The sequence below is a fragment of the Pleurodeles waltl genome, chromosome 4_1 (genome assembly GCF_031143425.1).
Source record: "Pleurodeles waltl isolate 20211129_DDA chromosome 4_1, aPleWal1.hap1.20221129, whole genome shotgun sequence".
In the NCBI taxonomy this organism is placed as follows: Eukaryota; Metazoa; Chordata; class Amphibia; order Caudata; family Salamandridae; genus Pleurodeles; species Pleurodeles waltl.
In genome coordinates this window covers 426,250,697-426,268,502 of record NC_090442.1, presented here as the reverse complement: position 1 = coordinate 426,268,502, position 17,806 = coordinate 426,250,697, and the positions used below count along the sequence as shown (strand labels likewise).

Here is a 17,806-nt window from a genome sequence, read left to right as displayed (position 1 = left end):
CCCTCTATGATGCTAAGTTCATCCTGAACACCCCAGAAAGCACCAACATCAACCAAGCATTCATTCAAACACAGCCAACCATGCACCACATAGTTCATTACAGTACATCGGACAGTATCCTTACCACATTCTTCACTCCATTCTTCCGCATCAAGAGCAGTCTCTTTAATCCACAATATTGGAGTGTGCTCATCTATACCACAATCCACTACCGACAATCTAGAAAGAAAATCCACAGGAATATTTTTCTTTCCCGGATAATACTCCAGTGAAAAGTTGAAATCCCACAAACTTTCAACCCAACGTTTAATCCTAGGTGTGGTTTTCTCATTATTCCTGCATGCAAACAATTGTACCAAAGGTCTATGGTCACTTTTGAGAGTAAATGGTAAACCCCATAGGTAAAACTTAAAATGGTTTATAGCCCAAGTGCAAGCCAGTGTTTCACGCTCTATTACAGAATAGCGTTCCTCTGCTCCCCTAAGAGAACGCGAAGCAAACGCTACCACTCTCTCCTCTCCATCAACCAGTTGAGAGAGTACGGCACCCAGACCCTTTAGGCCGGCATCAGTAGACAAGATGGTCTTGCGTTTGACATCAAAGTGACCTAACGTGGGCATTTTACGAATGTCATCTTTTACTGCCTTAAATGCTTCATCACATTTTGGGGACCACTCAAATTGCACTCCCTTTTTTAAAATCATTCTCAAAGGTTGAATTACACTTGCAAAATTCCTAACAAACTTCGATTAGTACTCTGCAAGACCAAGAAACAACCTTACTTGGTCTTTATCAGCAGGTGTTGGTGCAGACAGAATTGAATTAGCCAATTCCAATTTGGGTTTGATGCCATCTCCAGATATAGTGTGACCAAGGAATGAAACAGCATTGACTCTGAACATGCACTTTTACCTCTTCAACGTCAAACCATTATTTTTTAGTCTCCCAAGCACAGTTCTTAAAACAACATCATGCTTAGCTGTGTCTTCACCGTACACCAATATATCATCTTGAAAAAACAAGACTGAATCAAGACCTTTAAGTACCTCTCTCATAACCCTCTGGAAACAAGCAGCAGCCGACGCTAGCCCAAGAGTCATCCTCAGAAATCTGAATGCCCCCAGGGGAGTAACAAAAGAGGTAAGATGTCTTGACTCTTCATGAAGCATGACCTGGTGATATGTTGCTGATAAGTCCATAACACTGAACACTTTAGCACTAGTCAGCATAGTCAAAGTTTCACTAATATTTGGTAATGGTTGATGGTCTACCCATATGGATTGATTAAGGCCTCTAAGGTCAACACATAATCTTATTTTTTTTCCATTGTCTTTGGGGACTAAACCTATGGGGGCCAACCATTCAGAAGCCTCACTTTCCTCTATGACCCCTAAATCCAACAATCTATTAAGTTCTTCTTGCAATGGTCGTAACATCAAATGGGGAACCTTCCTTACTTTGTATACAATTGGCTTAGCACTCGCTTTCAAAATGATCTTATGTTTAAAGTTCCATAGTAAACCCAATTTGTTACTAAAGACTTCAGGAAACTCACTGGCAAACCCCACGTCATCACTCACACTGGAAACGGAGAGAACCTGGTCAGGAGCGTTTGGGTTTAAAAAGGTTCCCAAATCTCTTCGATGATGCCACCCCAAAAGATTGTTGCCGCGCTTAGCTACATAAACCTTTCCCACAGTCTCTCTCCCTTTAAATTTAATTGACATTATGGAGTAACCAAATAAATCAATTTTCTGTCCCCCATTACCAACAGGAACAATATCAGGTGGAATCAACTTGATGTTATCATCTCCAAATATTCTTTCCCAATTCTTGTCACCTATCAGTGTGAAAGGGGATCCCGAGTCAGCAAGTACTGCAACAGTTTTCTCCCCAATGTCAATATCACATTTCGGCATGACCAGTTTATCCTCTGCACTCCCATTATATTGCAAATCTCCAGTGCTAGTATTGTTAATACACAATACAATTTGCTGACTATCAGTAGGCTCTCCAACCATATTTATCCTAGAACTTCTGCAAACTTTCGCTAAATGTCCTTTCTTCCCGCATTTCCTACAATTAACATTTCTTGCAGAACACTTGGGATTGTTTGCCAGATGACCAACATTTCCACACTTAAAACATCTGATCTTAGAATCCCTCTGTACATCATTACTGACTCATTTTCTCCGTAATTTTATGTACTAACTAATTCTCACAAATGCCATCAGAAGTTGAAATCGTAGCTGACATAGCTGTTTGTCCAGTGTCCATATGAGTACTCGTAATTAGACCAACATCTTTTATCTCCTTAACACAAAGGAAGGCTTTTCAATGCATTCAGCAATTATAATTGCTTCCTTTAACGTAGGATTCTTAGCCAACACCTTTTCTTGAACTCTGGGATTGTTTGTGCAACGCACCAATTGGTCACATATTAAAGATTCAGTTAAATTTGCAAAGTCACATGTCTGAGCCAGTGTTTTAAATGACGCAATATAATTACCAACCCTCTCATCTTTTGCTTGTGATCTCCTGAAAAATGTGTGTCTTTCCATAACAACGTTGATGCGACCATCAAAACGCTTCATAAGCATCATGAGGGACATTTCATAAACATCTCTTGGTTCACCTTCGGCAGTAAAAATGGTTATAAAATCAAGACTATCATAAATATTACGTCCCTCAATTCCCAGGTTGTGCAATAAAATTCTCTGTTTCCTTGCCGGTGAGAATTTCTCACTACCAATACCAATCAAATATGAGTCAAATAAGTTTATCCATTTCTTCCATGGCAAGATTGGTTCACCACGTTCTGACAAAAATTGGGGTGGTTGGGACACGCTGAGAGGAGAATGATGAGACATAACTTGTGCTGAGATGAAGGTAAAATAATACAACCATATAAATGTTGATTTCAAACCATAGTTATTATAAACGTTGTCTCATGTCTTTGTTTATGTTCCACAGTTCAAATTAGGTCAGTACTCTTGTTGTTTTAATTCGTCTAAGTTAGGTCAGCACTCCAGTTGTTTTAATTCATCTATATCTTTCCGTAGTTTTTTTTTCCTACTTCCTGTGAGCAAAATCCGGTAGGCAGTGCTAAAAGCTATTCATAAGGAGAAGACCAAATAGTCTGCACCAGGTAACCTCCAAATTGAATTAAATAAGACAAATGTCTTTAGATAGTAACCCGTTTGTAGGGTGTCGGCAGGTGCTTAAAGAAAGATGTATTTCCGAGAAGAAACCCACGCGCACGGGAAACCAAGCGCATTGAGAAATATGCACTACATGCACGCTATACCAGGCGCATGGCTAAATGTGCGCATGACTCCAACGGTACTTCCTCACTTCTCATGTCTCTACGTACTCTAGACACTTCCCTTAAGAGATAACACCATGCCAAACTCCAAAAGTACTTACGCCACTTGTATTTATACACACGCGATGACTTTAAAATTCGTGAGAAGGTTTAAAACAGTGTTAGTTTCCTAGACGTACGTCGTTCCCTCCAACACAGCGCTTGACCCTCCTGCCGCATATGCGCCATAAATACACGACACGTGGACTCTTAGAATAAAGTGGATGTCGCATCCCTCGTCGCCAAATGACAAGTTGTACTTCTTCAATGCTTTTATTGCGGTAAAATAACTTCTGAATACATCAACATCCACCGGCAGGTCAGTAGTACATCTCATTCCCCTCTTCCTTCCTTGCTCCTCGCCAACCATCTCCCCATGGAATCTCCTGATCAGAGAATTCCACCTCTTATCTCACTATCCCTAGAACCACATGTAATCATGCTGTACATGAAACCATAACAGAGTCCTCATGGTAGGGCTCCCCACTGGACCTCCTCCCAACACTCTCCTCTTCCTCACTGGGCACACTGGTCTTGACAAGCAAGCAGGCGTTGGTGCTCCAGACTCCAGGGCAGGTGGGTTTGGTTTCCCTGGGTGATATATCCTCACCCAGCAGGGAGACTAGCAGGCAGCGGGCCTCAGTCCTGATCACAGGCAAAAGTGTTGCAGAGTTTCCCCTTCTCATATAGCCCATCTGGCTGTTTGGCCGAAGACAAATGTTTGACATCTTAACTTCCCCTTCTTATAATCCTTTTCCAGGCACCAAATGTGATTTAGGATCTCTCTCAAACTTTGAAGTTTTATATTTTCTGCCTCTTTTGAAGTTGGCACTTCTCCTTGAGAGGTCTGCCAAAACAGGCATGACTGTCAAGCTGATTATCCACAACACAATTCATGGGAGTGGCCAGTGTTCACACCTGGATGTCAGACAAAGTGATATGTGCATCAAAAGGTTAATCCCAGCCCTACTCTTAACAGTTCTCTTATCAGCTCCATCTCCTTTTATGAGATGTGTCCAGGCTCCTTCCCTGTGATCTATCTCTGAATCATAGAATAGGCTTTGGAAATGCAGAGTGAGTCTCTTCCTTTTCCTTTCAATGTGTCCCCACTCAGCTCACAGGAAAGCAGCAATGCACAGATCAGTCTGGAGGATTCCTCTACTTTCCATGTCGTCATCAGGAAGACCTGTGCTTCCTGAAATGGAACCCAGGGTAATGTACCATTGCAGGCACACTTACTCAGTGTACACTCTGGGTCCAGCACTGTTATGCATTGTATACATTGTACCCCTACATGTATACAGCAATTCAGCACATACACTCATTCTGTGGGAACTGTTCAGAACTGAAGCATTTGTATCTTTAACCAGGGTGTGCAATCTGAAAACAAACAATCTGCTACCACACACCTTCACTATGTACTCACTGCACAGCTCTTCACCTTTCATGTATTGTATTTCCCACAAGGACACCTACACCCAGCACATGCTGTCCCTGCGCACACATTGCATATCACTACAGCTCTCATGTAACATGTTCCTCTCAGGCATTCATATACCCAATATGTGTACTAACCACACTCATAATGCACAGTACTGCTCTGTCCTCGTACTGTACCCTTCCCAAGCACACATACAACTAGCACAGTCACTACTTCTGCACTATGCAGCACTCCACATCTGACTGACGTAGGCCAATGAATGAGTTAAGCACACAGCAGCAGAACGTTTAGGAAGGTAAGTGAGCCTGTATGCCTCACTCCAGATACGCAGGGTAAAAAGGTCCTGTTCACTACTACTGATCACTACATGGTATGCTGCCACCACCGCACTCATGCTGCTTTATTCCTGGGGAAGGCAGTAGCCTTCTACCACTATGATGGTAGTACTTTAGGTGCTCCTCCTGGTCCAACAAGATCCTAAGAGTGGCCTTGTCATGGCACCCCCACATGATCCGTGTTTGCCTATGACAAAAAAATCAGCATTAGGGATCCAAACAACAGTACAGTTGGGCATTCAAGATAGCGTTCAGATCACTTACTATGCAGAAGACTTTTCTGTCCCAGCAATTATAAACACTACCTACTGTGTGTCTACTCCTTTCAGGTATCAGGGTTTAAGGGTCCACATAACTACAAATACCCCTGCAGATGGGAACTGTGAGAAAACGGTGCTGATTGCAGAAACCCGCTAACTTTGTGTCCCCATTTTACACTTTTTTGCTGGTGTTTTCTTGACTCTGATGGTTCCATGTGTACTGCTAACCAGTTCCAGGGCCTGTACTTTGAGTAAAATGAGTATGCAACTTAGACCAATTATTGTTGGCTATGTCAACCTACCTATAAGTCCCTAGGCTATGGTAGGGCATGTAGGTTTAGGGACCCCAGCATAGGTGGTGCACCCATAGGTGCACTGCTGATGTGCCCAGGGTCACTTTAAAAGCAGGCCTGCCTTGCTGGCTGCTTTTAAGGTAAAGTTATATTCAAATTCGACTTTGGAACTAAAAACACTTCCAAAGTCTTAAACTACCTTATTTTTACATATAAGTTACTCCTAAAATGTTCCCTGAGTGCCCCTAGAGCTGACTGTTATGTAACTGTAAGCAGAGACGTTATACAAATTGTTTTCTAAACACTGGTGAGAACAAATAGCCAAATTCGTGTTTCCCTCATTGTAGTAAATAGGCTCCATAGGCTAAAATGGGGAGACTTTATTTTAATTAATAAAGTCTCCAAAGGAGCAGGATATCTCAAGTCTGGTATCAAATGTAATGTTCTAATAAACCCAGCAAATTGCCATTATTAAATTTAATATAACTGGTTCAGGGAAAAAGTGTTAGAACTCTACCTGAAAGTTGCTAGCTTCAGCTATAGTGCCTTTCTCTTATTAGCTGGCCTCTAGCAACCTGGCCAGGCTGCCTTGATGAGGTGTGAAGTGGCATGGGCTGAAGGCAAAGAATGTGCCGGGGGAGGAGATCTGCCTCAGCAGATGGTGAAACAGGATGGGTGAGAGCAACCAAACTGGACTTCAAAGGAGGGAAGGACATTTGGAGCAGCTCAGGACCACCCTCATTTCCTGCAAACCCAGACACCCAGGTGCACTCTTAATTAAATTAGGAGAGGGGTGTGTTAAGGATTTTTAGCCATACCAGTGGGTGGACTCAGCGAGACCTAACTTCCAAAATGTAGTTTCTGCCATTTTGGATTTTCAAGGAATGTTGCTCCTCTCCTGCGACGTGTTTCCAAAGAAGACTCCGGGGAGGTCAGATCGGATTGGTGAATTTGTCCAGATGGAGAAAATCTTCAAGAAAAAGATTGTGGGGGTCATTACGAATTAGGTGGACGGAAAAGCCCATCCACTGAAGTCCCGAAGGGTAGGTTGCTGCCAGTATGGCAGCCTACCCGTAGGTCCCATTGTGAATTTCCCACTGGGTCAGCAGGCGGAAATAGAGTTTCCGCCCGCTGGCCCAGCAGGAAACATTCTACAGTATTGACTCTGGCTCCTAATTGAGCAGGCGGCAATGTTGTAGTACATAGGGTGCACCAGCACCCATTGCAATGTTCACTGTCTGCAAACAGACATTGAACATTGCGACGGGGCTGGCCAAGGGAGGCACCTTCACTGCCAATGCGAAGTGAGGATTAGGACCGCCGCAGTCATAATGTGGCGGGTGGACTGCTGCATTGGCAGCGTTCCAACGGCCACCGCGCCCCTGGTGGTCATTGGACCGCCAGGGTTGTAATAAGGCCCTAAGTCCAAAGCGAAACATTTGACCGAGGCCTCTCGATTGCTGTAGCCAAGCAGGGCTCCATCGCGGTCGGCCTTCAACTTTGACTTTGCCCTGTTCTAGTGCAACCAGATGGCCAGATATGCGCTTTTAGTTTCTATGCATTAGAAAATATTAATTGTTCAAAAATTCATATGTCCCGTTCCCCTTATCTGATTTTAATGTTTTTGTGTCATTTTAAAGATATAAATATAATACATTTTTATAAATTGGTGTTGGATTTTTATTGTGTTTCTTACTTATTTGTTGTCTCCTAAGTTCAGCCTTGTCACTCATTACCAAACTACAAAGGGTTGAACAGGCTTAATTTTTTGAGACCAGACTAGACCCATTGGGGGTTAGTGGCCTATTGCTAAATGTAGGTACTTATCTGCCCTTACCAATAATCCACTTTCCAACAGGAACTATTTTGAGAGGGTCGTCTAAACCATAGAGCTCTAAAGCTATATGAGTAGAACTCATTATAAAGAAGAGTGAGTTGTCTGACTTCCTTTTCTCCAAAGGGGATGCAATAAGCAAGTTTCCCTTGGAACTAAGGAAATCTTTCTGAGAGTGCCCTTGAATTTGGGTGGCAGGGTTCACAACAGTTAACTTAGGTCCTGACTTAGAGCATGGTAGTATGACTGCCAATCTGCGCGAGTGGCATACCAGAGAACACGGTCAAGTTAATGGTGTTTCGTCCACCGTATGTAGGTGTATGGTGGCTGAGCCTCACACCTCCATCATGGAGTGCTCTTCCTAGCCATCAGGCTGGTGGGTTCTAGCCGACCCTATTTAGATGTAAGAGTCCTTCAGGCAGTGTAGTGCTGGTGGATTGCTAATGGAGGAAGGTCCAGCACTCAATGGACACCGGACAATGGCAGTGGCTTTGGAAGACAGGTAAGTCATACATACTGCATCTTAGCCATACGCGTCCACCTTCACAACACATGACACAACACATCACATATACAATATTTTCCATTGCCATTCCAACATCACACAACACACACGTGCCCAAAACACATATTGACATGTATCCATGACACAACATACACACAACATTACTACTACATCCACACATAAAACAGCCACAGCAACAAACACAACTACACACTCTTTACACAAACATACGCACATAACAGCACCACTAAACACATCACGACAAAGACCGCCAAGCATGCATGTTGCACACAGCAACACAACATACACAACAACATCAGACCTATGTGCAAGTGACACACATACTGACACAACCACACCACACACCCCAGCTCAATCCACCTCAACCAGCCCATCCAAACTCACACACACGTACACACACTGACTCACATGCACAATTTTAAGTACAGCATGACAACTACAGTTCCCTTTGCAATGTGTACACATGGACATTCTTGACAAGTGGGATTGTAACATCATTGTGGTGCCAGCATTCATTTGGCAATGAATACTGACACCATTGTGACAATTGTGTATGTGTGTGGTGTGTGTCTTGTACCACGGTCTCCCCATTCATGTGGGAGACCATAGTTTCCTTTACAAATGCATGTCACAGTAATTTTGAAAACATACTGTGACACGTATGTGACTGCAGTGGTCCTGAGCTTGTGTGCAGTGGCCACACAACAGATGCAGGCAATGCAGGTTCCCTAGTTTGGCAACAGGAGGGGTCATTTTTCTCCGTGGTCCAGTTGCAGCAGTGATGGAAGGTGGTGTCCAGTCATGTCCAGTCAAAAATCAGAAGTGGCATTGGGAAAAAAGGTAGTTTTTTTTACATCTGTAGTAGCAGTTGCATGGTGGGATATATGTTAGTTGCCCTAAAGTATAATTTTATTTCAATCCCAATCCACCAATTAAGATATGAAGGTCGGACCGGCATAGTTGGCCTGGTGCTAAGGCATCTATTTCTTATGGCGCTATCGATGTGGATGAGAATCCTTGGCCAAGTAGGCAGGACTCGGGCTTGCTGTCACCTATGGGACCACCAACATCTAAATCTGGTGGGTGGACAGCCAAGGCGGCAGATGGATTTTCAGTTGAAAACCAATGGCAGGACAGTTACCGCCAAGATCTAAATCAGGCCCTTAATGTGATGGGTAGGGACAAAAAGTGAAGGTAGCTCCTTACCTTGGAAGTTTTGTTTAGTTCTCATTTTTATGGTGAAGCTACTATCAGCATGTTAGTCTTAACATCCATGCAACTTTTAAGACAGATATGTAGATAGATAGATAGATAGATAGATAGAGAGATAGATAGATTAAAGTATCGAAGGTTCAACATCTCTCATTATTTAGGCTTTTTTTGCAGCAGAACAAGTCATGATAGTCTAAGACATCTTACCGGTTCAACATCTATAAAAGTCTCATGTTCTTCTTTATTTGGTTGCAAACCATCCACAGTCTGCGAAATGTAATCACTGACGTAGAGGAAGTGAGGCAGTGAAAGGTATATTGGTTTTTCTGAAGAGGAGTAAAAACATCTATATTACTATTACAAGCACTTTATCACCTAAAAAACATCTTGCAAAAATATTTACATTGCTAAAATATTTGATCAGACATAAGCCAGTTCTAAAGTATATACGTTGGCTAATATCATTGAAAAACTAACTGCAGTTTCACATTTATTACATCATTAGCAGGATTTTCAAATTTCAGGACCATTGGAATCTAAAGGGTAGTCCAGAAATATAGGGCCAGATGTACTAATGTTAGGGATACCGATTTCATAATTGCGATTCTGTCTGAATCTCAGTTAAGAAGTCAGTATTCCTGATGCATGAAACCCTTTTGAGTTATATTAACAATTCCTACAGGGTCACAAATAGATCTCATGCTTATTAACCCCTTCGCTGCCAGGGCTTTTCCCCTCCTGTGCCAAGCCTTTTTTTTGGCTATTTGGGGCAGTTTGCGTTTAGGCCCTCCTAACTTTTTCTCCACATAAGCTACCCATGCCAAATGTGCGTTCTTTTTTCCCAACATCCTAGGAATTCTAGAGGTACCCAGACTTTGTGGGTTCCCAGGAATGAGACCAAGAAATTAGCCAAAATACAGCAAAGATTTCATTTTTTTTTTTTTTTTAATAGAGAAAAATGGGCTGCAGAAAAAGGCTCGTGTTTTTTTCCCCTGAAAATGTTTGCGGTGGTAAAATCACCATCTTTCCAGCTTTCAGGAACTCAATTTTTCAACACAATTTTGACATTTTACTGGGACATACCCATTTTTACTATTTTGTGTGCTTTCAGCCCCCTTCCAGTTAGTGACAGAAATGGGTGACAAACCAATGCTGGATCCCAGCAAGCTAAACATTTCTGAAAAGTAGACAAGATTCTGAATTCAGCAAGGGGCATTTGTGTAGATTCTACAAGTGTTTCCTACAGAAAATAGCAGCTGAAATAAAAGAATATTGAAATTGAGGTGAAACAAATCAGCCATTTATCTCCACGTTTTACTCTGTAACTTTTTCCTGCGATATCAGATATTTGAAAGCAATATACGTTACGTCAGCTGGACTCTTCTGGTTGTGGGGATATATAGCGCTTGTAGGTTTATCAAGAACCCTAGGTACCCAGAGATAATAAATGAGCTGCACCTTGCAATGGGTTTTCATTCTATACTGGGAATACAGCAATTCATTTGCTGAAATATAAAAAGTGAAAAATAGGTATCAAGAAAACCTTTGTATTTCCAAAATGGCCACGAGATAAGGTGTTGAGAAGCAGTGGTTATTTGAACATCTCTGAATTCCGGGATGCCCATACTAGCATATGAATTACAGAGCATTTCTCAAATATTTTTACGCACTGTCTTACATTTGGAAGGAATAAATGTATAGAAAGACAAGGAGCAATAACACTTGTTTTGCTATTCTGTGTTCCCCCAAGTCTCCCGATAAAAATGGTACCTCACTTGCATCGGTAGGCCTAGCGCCCGTGACAGGAAATGCGCCAAAACACAAAGTGGACACATCACATTTTCACAAAGAAAACAGAGCTGTTTTTTAGAAAGTGCCTAACTGTGGATTTTGGCCTCTAGCTCAGCCGCCACCTAGAAAACCTGTGCAGTTTTTAAAACTAGACACCTAGGGAAATCCAATATGGGGTGACTTATGGGGCTCTGACCAGGTTCTGTTACCCAGAATCGTTTGCAAACCTTAAAATCTGGCCAAAAAAACACTTTTCCCTTTCATTTCGGTGACAGAAAGTTCTGGAATCAGAGAAGAGCCACAAATTTCCTTCCACCCAACATTCCCCCACGTCTCCTGATAAAAATGGTACCTCACTTGTGGGGGTAGGCCTAGCGCCCGCGACAGGAAATGCCCCAAAACACAACGTGGACACATCACATTTTCACAAAGAAAACAGAGCTGTTTTTTTGCAAAGTGCCTAGCTGTGGATTTTGGCTTCTAGCTCAGCTGGCACCTAGGGAAACCTACCAAACCTGTGCAGTTATGAAAACTATACACCTAGGGGAATCCATGATGGGCTGACTTACGGGGCTCTGAACAGGTTCTGTTACCCAGCATCCTTTGCAAACCTCAAAAGTTGGCCAAACAAACACTTTTTCTTCTCATTTCCTTGACAGAAAGTTCTGGAATCAGAGAGAAGCCCCAAATTTCCTTCCACCTAACGTTCCCCTAAGTCTCCTGATAAAAATGGTACATCACTTTTGTGGGTGGGCCTACTGCCCCGCGAAAGGAAATGCCCCAAAACACTATTTGGACACATCAAAATTATCAAATACAAAACTACCTGTTTTTGCGGGGGGCATCTGCGTTTTTGGTCCTGGGCTCAGCAGCCATCTAGGGAAACCTACCAAACCCAGACATTTCTGATAACTAGACACCGGAGGGAGTCTAAGGAGGTGCGACTTGCATGGATCCCCCAATGTTTTCTTACCCAGAATCCTCAGCAAACCTCAAGTTTAGCTAAAAAATAACATTTTTCCCACATTTCTGTGTGGGATCACTGCACCGGGACAAAGTTCATACCACCCAACGTGTCCCTCAGCCTCCAGGTAAAAATGATACCTCATTTGTGTAGGTGGGCCAAGTGCTTGTGACAGAGGGCGAGCCAAAAACATGTCGAAATTGAGGGGGAACTAAAGCGGGTCCAAAAGGGCAGTTTGAAAAAAAAAAATTTTAGGATGACAAGTGCAGCAGAATATTTATTGGTATAGATGAGACAATGCTGGGTGATAGGAATTTTGTGGAGTCCTGCAGATTCTGGAAGGGTTCCATCACAAAAATGTGGGAAAAATGTGTGATTTCCAGCAAAGTTGGAGGTTTGCAGGACATTGTGGGTAAGAAAATGGTAGGGTGTGCGTGAGAATGACACCACCCTGGAATCACCCAGATGTTTAGCTTTCAGATGTGTTTAGGTCTTGTGGATTTTTCTACATGGCAGCATCCCAAAGCCCATTAAGTGCAGCCCTCACCATTCCAAGTGGGACGATTTTGAGAGTTATCCAAGCTCTCATGGCCCAAATGTAAAACCAAAACCCAAAATAATCAAATGTGTTCTTGCTTGATGTGGGATGAGATGTTTTAGAGTGCGGGGGAGAGCTGAAAGACTGTTACCTCCTTCAGGTGAGGTGGGGGCATATCCAGGCCCATACTGGTTGGTAGCCACCACCCCACTATTTTTTTTTTAATTCCCTGGCATCTAGTAGACTTTCTGCCCCCCCCCCCAGGTGTGGATCAGGGGTAATTGTCCCATCTGCCCACCGGTGGGCAGAACAACTTTGGTCCCATTTATTTGGGCTGTGGGTATGGCCATACCCCCTACCCTCTTATTAAAAATAAAAAAACTTCCCTGGTCTCTGGTGGGCTTTCTGTGCCCCCTTGGGGGCAGATGGGCCTTCAAAAAATAGGCCAATCTGCCCCAAAAAGGGGCAGATATGGCCAACAGTAAGGTGCCCCCATGGTGAGCAACCCTTACCCAAGGGGCTGCCCCACTAAAGAAAACACACACAACAATCCCTGGTGCCTATTTGGTTTCTGCCCCCCCAGGGGCAGATCTGCCTAATAGAACTATGCCCATCTGCCCCCAAGGGGATAAGAAATGGCCAAAAATAAATTCACCCCGAGGGAAGTGACCTTTGCCTAAGGGGTCGCTCCCCACCTCTAAAAAATAGAAAGAAAAAAAATGATCCCTGGGCCTAGAGGTTTCTGCCCCCCCCCCCCCCAGGGCAGATCGGCCTAATAACAATAGGCTGATCTGCCCCCCGGGGGGGAAGAAATGGCCTAAAACAAATTTACACCCCCCCCAGGGAGCAACCCTTGCCTAAGGGGTTGCTCCCCCAGCGTGAAATTGGCGCAAAAAAAAATCCCTGGTACCTTGTGGTTTCTACCCCCATTGGGGGCAGATTGGCCTAACAAAAATCAGCCAATCTGCCCCCAAGGGGGGCAAAAATGGTCTAAATACAATTTCCCCCACAGGGGAGTGACCCTTGTCTAAGGGGTCGCTCCCCACCTCTAAGAAACAAAACAAAAAATAAATGATACCTGGAGCCTAGAGGTTTCTGCCCCCCCTGGGGGCAGATCAGCCTAATAACAATAGGCCGATCTGCCCCCGGGGGGCAGAAATGGCCTAAAATAAATTTGCCCCAAACGGTGAGCGACCTTTGCCTAAGGGGTCGCTCCCCTTCTGTGAGTTCACCATAAAAAAAAACCTCCCTGGTGTCTAGTGGTTTCTGCCCCCTTTGGGGGCAGACCGGCCTCATAAAAATATGCTGATCTGCCTCCAAGGGGAGAAAAAATGGCCAAAAATAAATTGTCTCCCCCCCCAGGGGAGTGACCCTTGCCTAAGGGGTCGCTTCCCACCTCTAAAAAACAAAAAACAATGATCCCTGGTGCCTAGAGTTTTCTGTCCCCCCCCCCCCCAGGGGCAGATCAGCCTAATAACAATAGGCCGATTTGCCCTCTGGGGGACAGAAATGGCCTAAAATAAATCCCCCCCCGAAAGACCCTTGCCTAAGGGGTTGCTCCCCTTCCATGAATTCACCATTAAACAAACACTCCCTGGTGTCTAGTGGTCTCATAAAAATAGGCCGATCTGCCCCCCATGGGGGCAGAAATGGCCTAAATATAATTTGCCCCCTAGGGGAGCGACCCAACTCTAAGAAACAAATAACAAAAATTATCCTTGGTGCCTATTGGTTTCTAATAACCTTAGGCCAATCTGCCCCTAGGGGGGGCAGAAAAGGCCTTGAAAAAAATTGCCCCTCTGGGGAGCCACCCTTGCCCAATGGGTTGCTCCTCTTATGCCAATTTCCTTTTCACAATAAGTCCCTGGTGTATAGTGGGCATTTCAGAAGCCGGATCGCTTTACGATCCAGCTTCTGAAATGCTCTGAGAGACTTCAAAGGGAAGGAAATTCCTTTCCTTCCCTTTGAAGCCTCTCAGGCCCCCATCACATGATCGGAAGAGAAATGCTCTGCATTTCTCTTCTGATCGCGCTGGAAGATGGGGAAGTGACCTCTAATGAGGTCAGCGCACGAGGTCAGGAGCTCTGTGCCGGTGGACATAACCATTACGTCCCCGGCACAGAAGGGGTTAATGAGGTAGGTCCCAATTTGCGACCTTTTAGGAATGACAGCCATCACAGAGATTGTGGCTTTCCCAGGTCAGCAGGCCACCTTGTCTGTGATTGCTTTTTAATAAAGCACTCTCATATTTTTGTGCAGTCCCTTTTCCCTAATGGAAAACTGGATGCATTTAAGCAGCAAAAAATTTACTTTGCAGTTTCATTTCAGTGGTCTGTGGGACCACTATCTGCTTTGAAAAAATATTATTTATCACATTCTCAAAGGGGAAGGGCTCCTTTGGGGACCCCTTTCCCTTTGAGAATTCATTACCACTACACTTTTGTAGTCTGAAAACGATCAATGTTTTGTGACTAGAATTTGATCGCAAAACAATAATTCATAGTATTACGATTTGGTATTGGAACAGATGCCGTTCCCAAATACCAAATCAGTATTTGGTTGCAAACCAAAACTGCACTTCGGTAGCTTACTTTTTGCTTGAAACGTGCAAAAATGTTTTTTTTTCCTGTTGCGAATGAGCCAATTGTTCGAATCCGCCCATTCATGACTGGAAAAAAGCTTGATACATTTGGCCCAAAGTCTTTGCTTTTCTACTCCGTCAATTATTTCTCTACTCTGGGACAGCCTGACTCACAAGGGTAACTTACACTTTTTAGTAAGTTTGCTACTTTTAATGATTCACAATATACACATATTTCCACTGAAAAAAATATCTACTATATCTGGTGAAGGCGTGAGTTATAGTTACTTTAGGCCGTAAGTTATAGTTACTTGAACTATAACTTCTAAATTTCTCTGGTTTTGTGAGAGCAAATTCAGAACCTAACTATAACATTCCTGTAACCTTTGTTTTTTTAAGTGAATTTCTATGTTTTTGTTAATTCTATTTCCTTAATATAACGTCCCTGTAACCTTTGTTTTGTCAGTGAATTGCTAAGATTTTTAATGTATAGTAATTTTCATTACTATGCGTTAATCCAACCACTGTGAGACCCTGTGGCCAAACCCCTATAACCACCCAACCTCAAGCATGGCCTTCAGCAGTGAGCAACATGCCTCTGGCATGAGCAGTGCAGTGGTCCCCCTGCCCAGCACCCTTGAAGTGCACACTGTCTGCATTTCAAGGGTGCTAGTCCACCCTGCATGCGGCAGCACTGCCGCCAGCTCCATTATGAGCCAGAGGCAACAGGACCTCAAATTTCCCATTGGGCTGACGGCTTCCCACCCATCAGCCCAGTGGGAAAGTTGTGCTAGGGATGGTGGGGAGACTGCCACTTCGACGACGGCGGCGTAATCAGGCCCATAGTTATACTTTTGTTAAGAAACTTGTGGTCTAAAGTTTCTTTCTATATGCATTAAACATCCGTCATTCGGCTGGGATAAATTAAACTAATTTCTAACAAGAAAAATACTCAATATTTTCTTGGCATAGTTATTTCTTTATAATATTAAATTTATTACTCATATAGGGCAAAGAGAATCACCGATGAGACAAATTGTCCCTGTAACATGAACCAAATAACACAGAAATAACATTTGTATCACATCAAACTCCAACATTTGCACACAACAACATACAAATAATCACCAGTTCATTCTGGAAATTGTCCCAGTTCAATCTCCCCCTTCGGAGGTAGTGGTACACAACAAACATAGAGGTGTTATCCACTTTTTATCAATGGTTGTGGTAAATTGAATAAGCAAGTGCTAAGTCCAGATCAATTATTTCCTGAGGTTTCTTGCACTCTTCAATATACTTCTATGGGGTCAATTATATTTTTTACCCTACCCTGCCAAAACCCACATGGTGTTGACGCGTTTCGGCCCATTTAATTTTAGGCCTCATCATTTCGGTCAGGTTGATGAGGATCTGAGGAGGATCGAAGGAGAATTCAAAGAGGATCCGTGTCCCTATGTACACAAATTTGGTTTTCATTTAATAACTAGAAAACTACTGTACAGATTTACACCAAATAACAAAAAGGGCTCTTTCTGGACCAAGAGCTACCTTTCTTCCAAATTTAGTGTAATTCTGTCCAGTGTTTTTGGCGCTATCGCTGTTCAAAATCCCAATAGAAAAATTAATTGGGACTCCACTTTTTCTTGGCCCCTGCTTGACGGATCATCCAGAAACAATCCAGACAGCAGCTGATGTGAGCATGAAGCTAGACTTGTAATTAAGATGTATATGTTTATATTTAAAATTACACAAAATTACAAAAATGCAGTAAAGGGAACCGGAGATATGAATTTTTTAAGATTACGGGCTGATTAGGAGTTTTGCGGACAGAAACACCAGTCCCCCAAACCCCTGCTGGGGTTGTCACCGCTGAGCTGGCGACCTTCCCGACATCTCCATTTCCCACTGGGCTAACCGGCATAAACCAAGGTTTCCACCAGTCAGCCCAGTGGGAAAGGTGCAACAGCATTGTAGCTGGCTTATAATAGAGCTAGTGCCAATGGTGCCACATGCAGGGTGCACCAACACCCTCGAAATACACACCAGACAGTGTGTATTTTGAGGGTGCTGGGCAGGGGGACTCCCGCACTGGCCATGCCACAGGCAGTACAGGGTCCCCCATGTAGCCCCCTCCCCTACACTTGTTTTCTTGGCTGTTGAACCACATGAAAAGGCTGGCAGAGAACAATGTTGTAATCAGCAGGGCAGTGCTGACTTCAGCACCACCCTGGCTGATTAGAACCTGCACTACCATCAGCCCGTCGGGACCTGAGATCCTGGCAGGGATGGCTGTAGGTTGATGGGTTTGTAATGTGGCCACAGCTGTGGTGGTCCAACAGCCACCACGAGGCTGGCAGCCTTTGGACCACCAGCCTCATATTCAGGCCCTAAATGTTTTCTAGCACTTAGAAATCAAAAGCGCTAATCTGGACATCTAGTTGCACTCGACCGGGGCAAAGTCTAAAGTTGAGACCAACACCAATGGAGCTCTGCTCGTCTACACTGAGCGGGAGGCCTCAGTCAAAGTTATACCTTCACACTTGGAAAAACATTTGAAGATTTCTCAGTGACCTAGACGAAGTCACAAGTTGAAGCCAATCTCACTGGAGCCCTGTTCAGATATGTGTTCTATGTTCGGACTTAGAAACATTTTCAGGATGGAAATCT

At 43.7% G+C, this 17,806-nt stretch overlaps 1 protein-coding gene across 2 annotated transcripts in view; it reads right to left on the bottom strand.

Annotated features, from left to right (window-relative positions):
- The window catches only part of CD36 (CD36 molecule (CD36 blood group)), a 574,756-nt gene that overhangs the window by 139,174 nt on the left and 417,776 nt on the right, over window positions 1-17,806 (bottom strand). For both annotated transcript variants that reach the window (XM_069228678.1, XM_069228679.1), the window contains exon 9: window positions 9,473-9,591. In XM_069228678.1, the coding sequence (XP_069084779.1) occupies window positions 9,473-9,591 (119 nt within the window). The remainder of the gene's footprint in view (window positions 1-9,472; window positions 9,592-17,806) is intronic.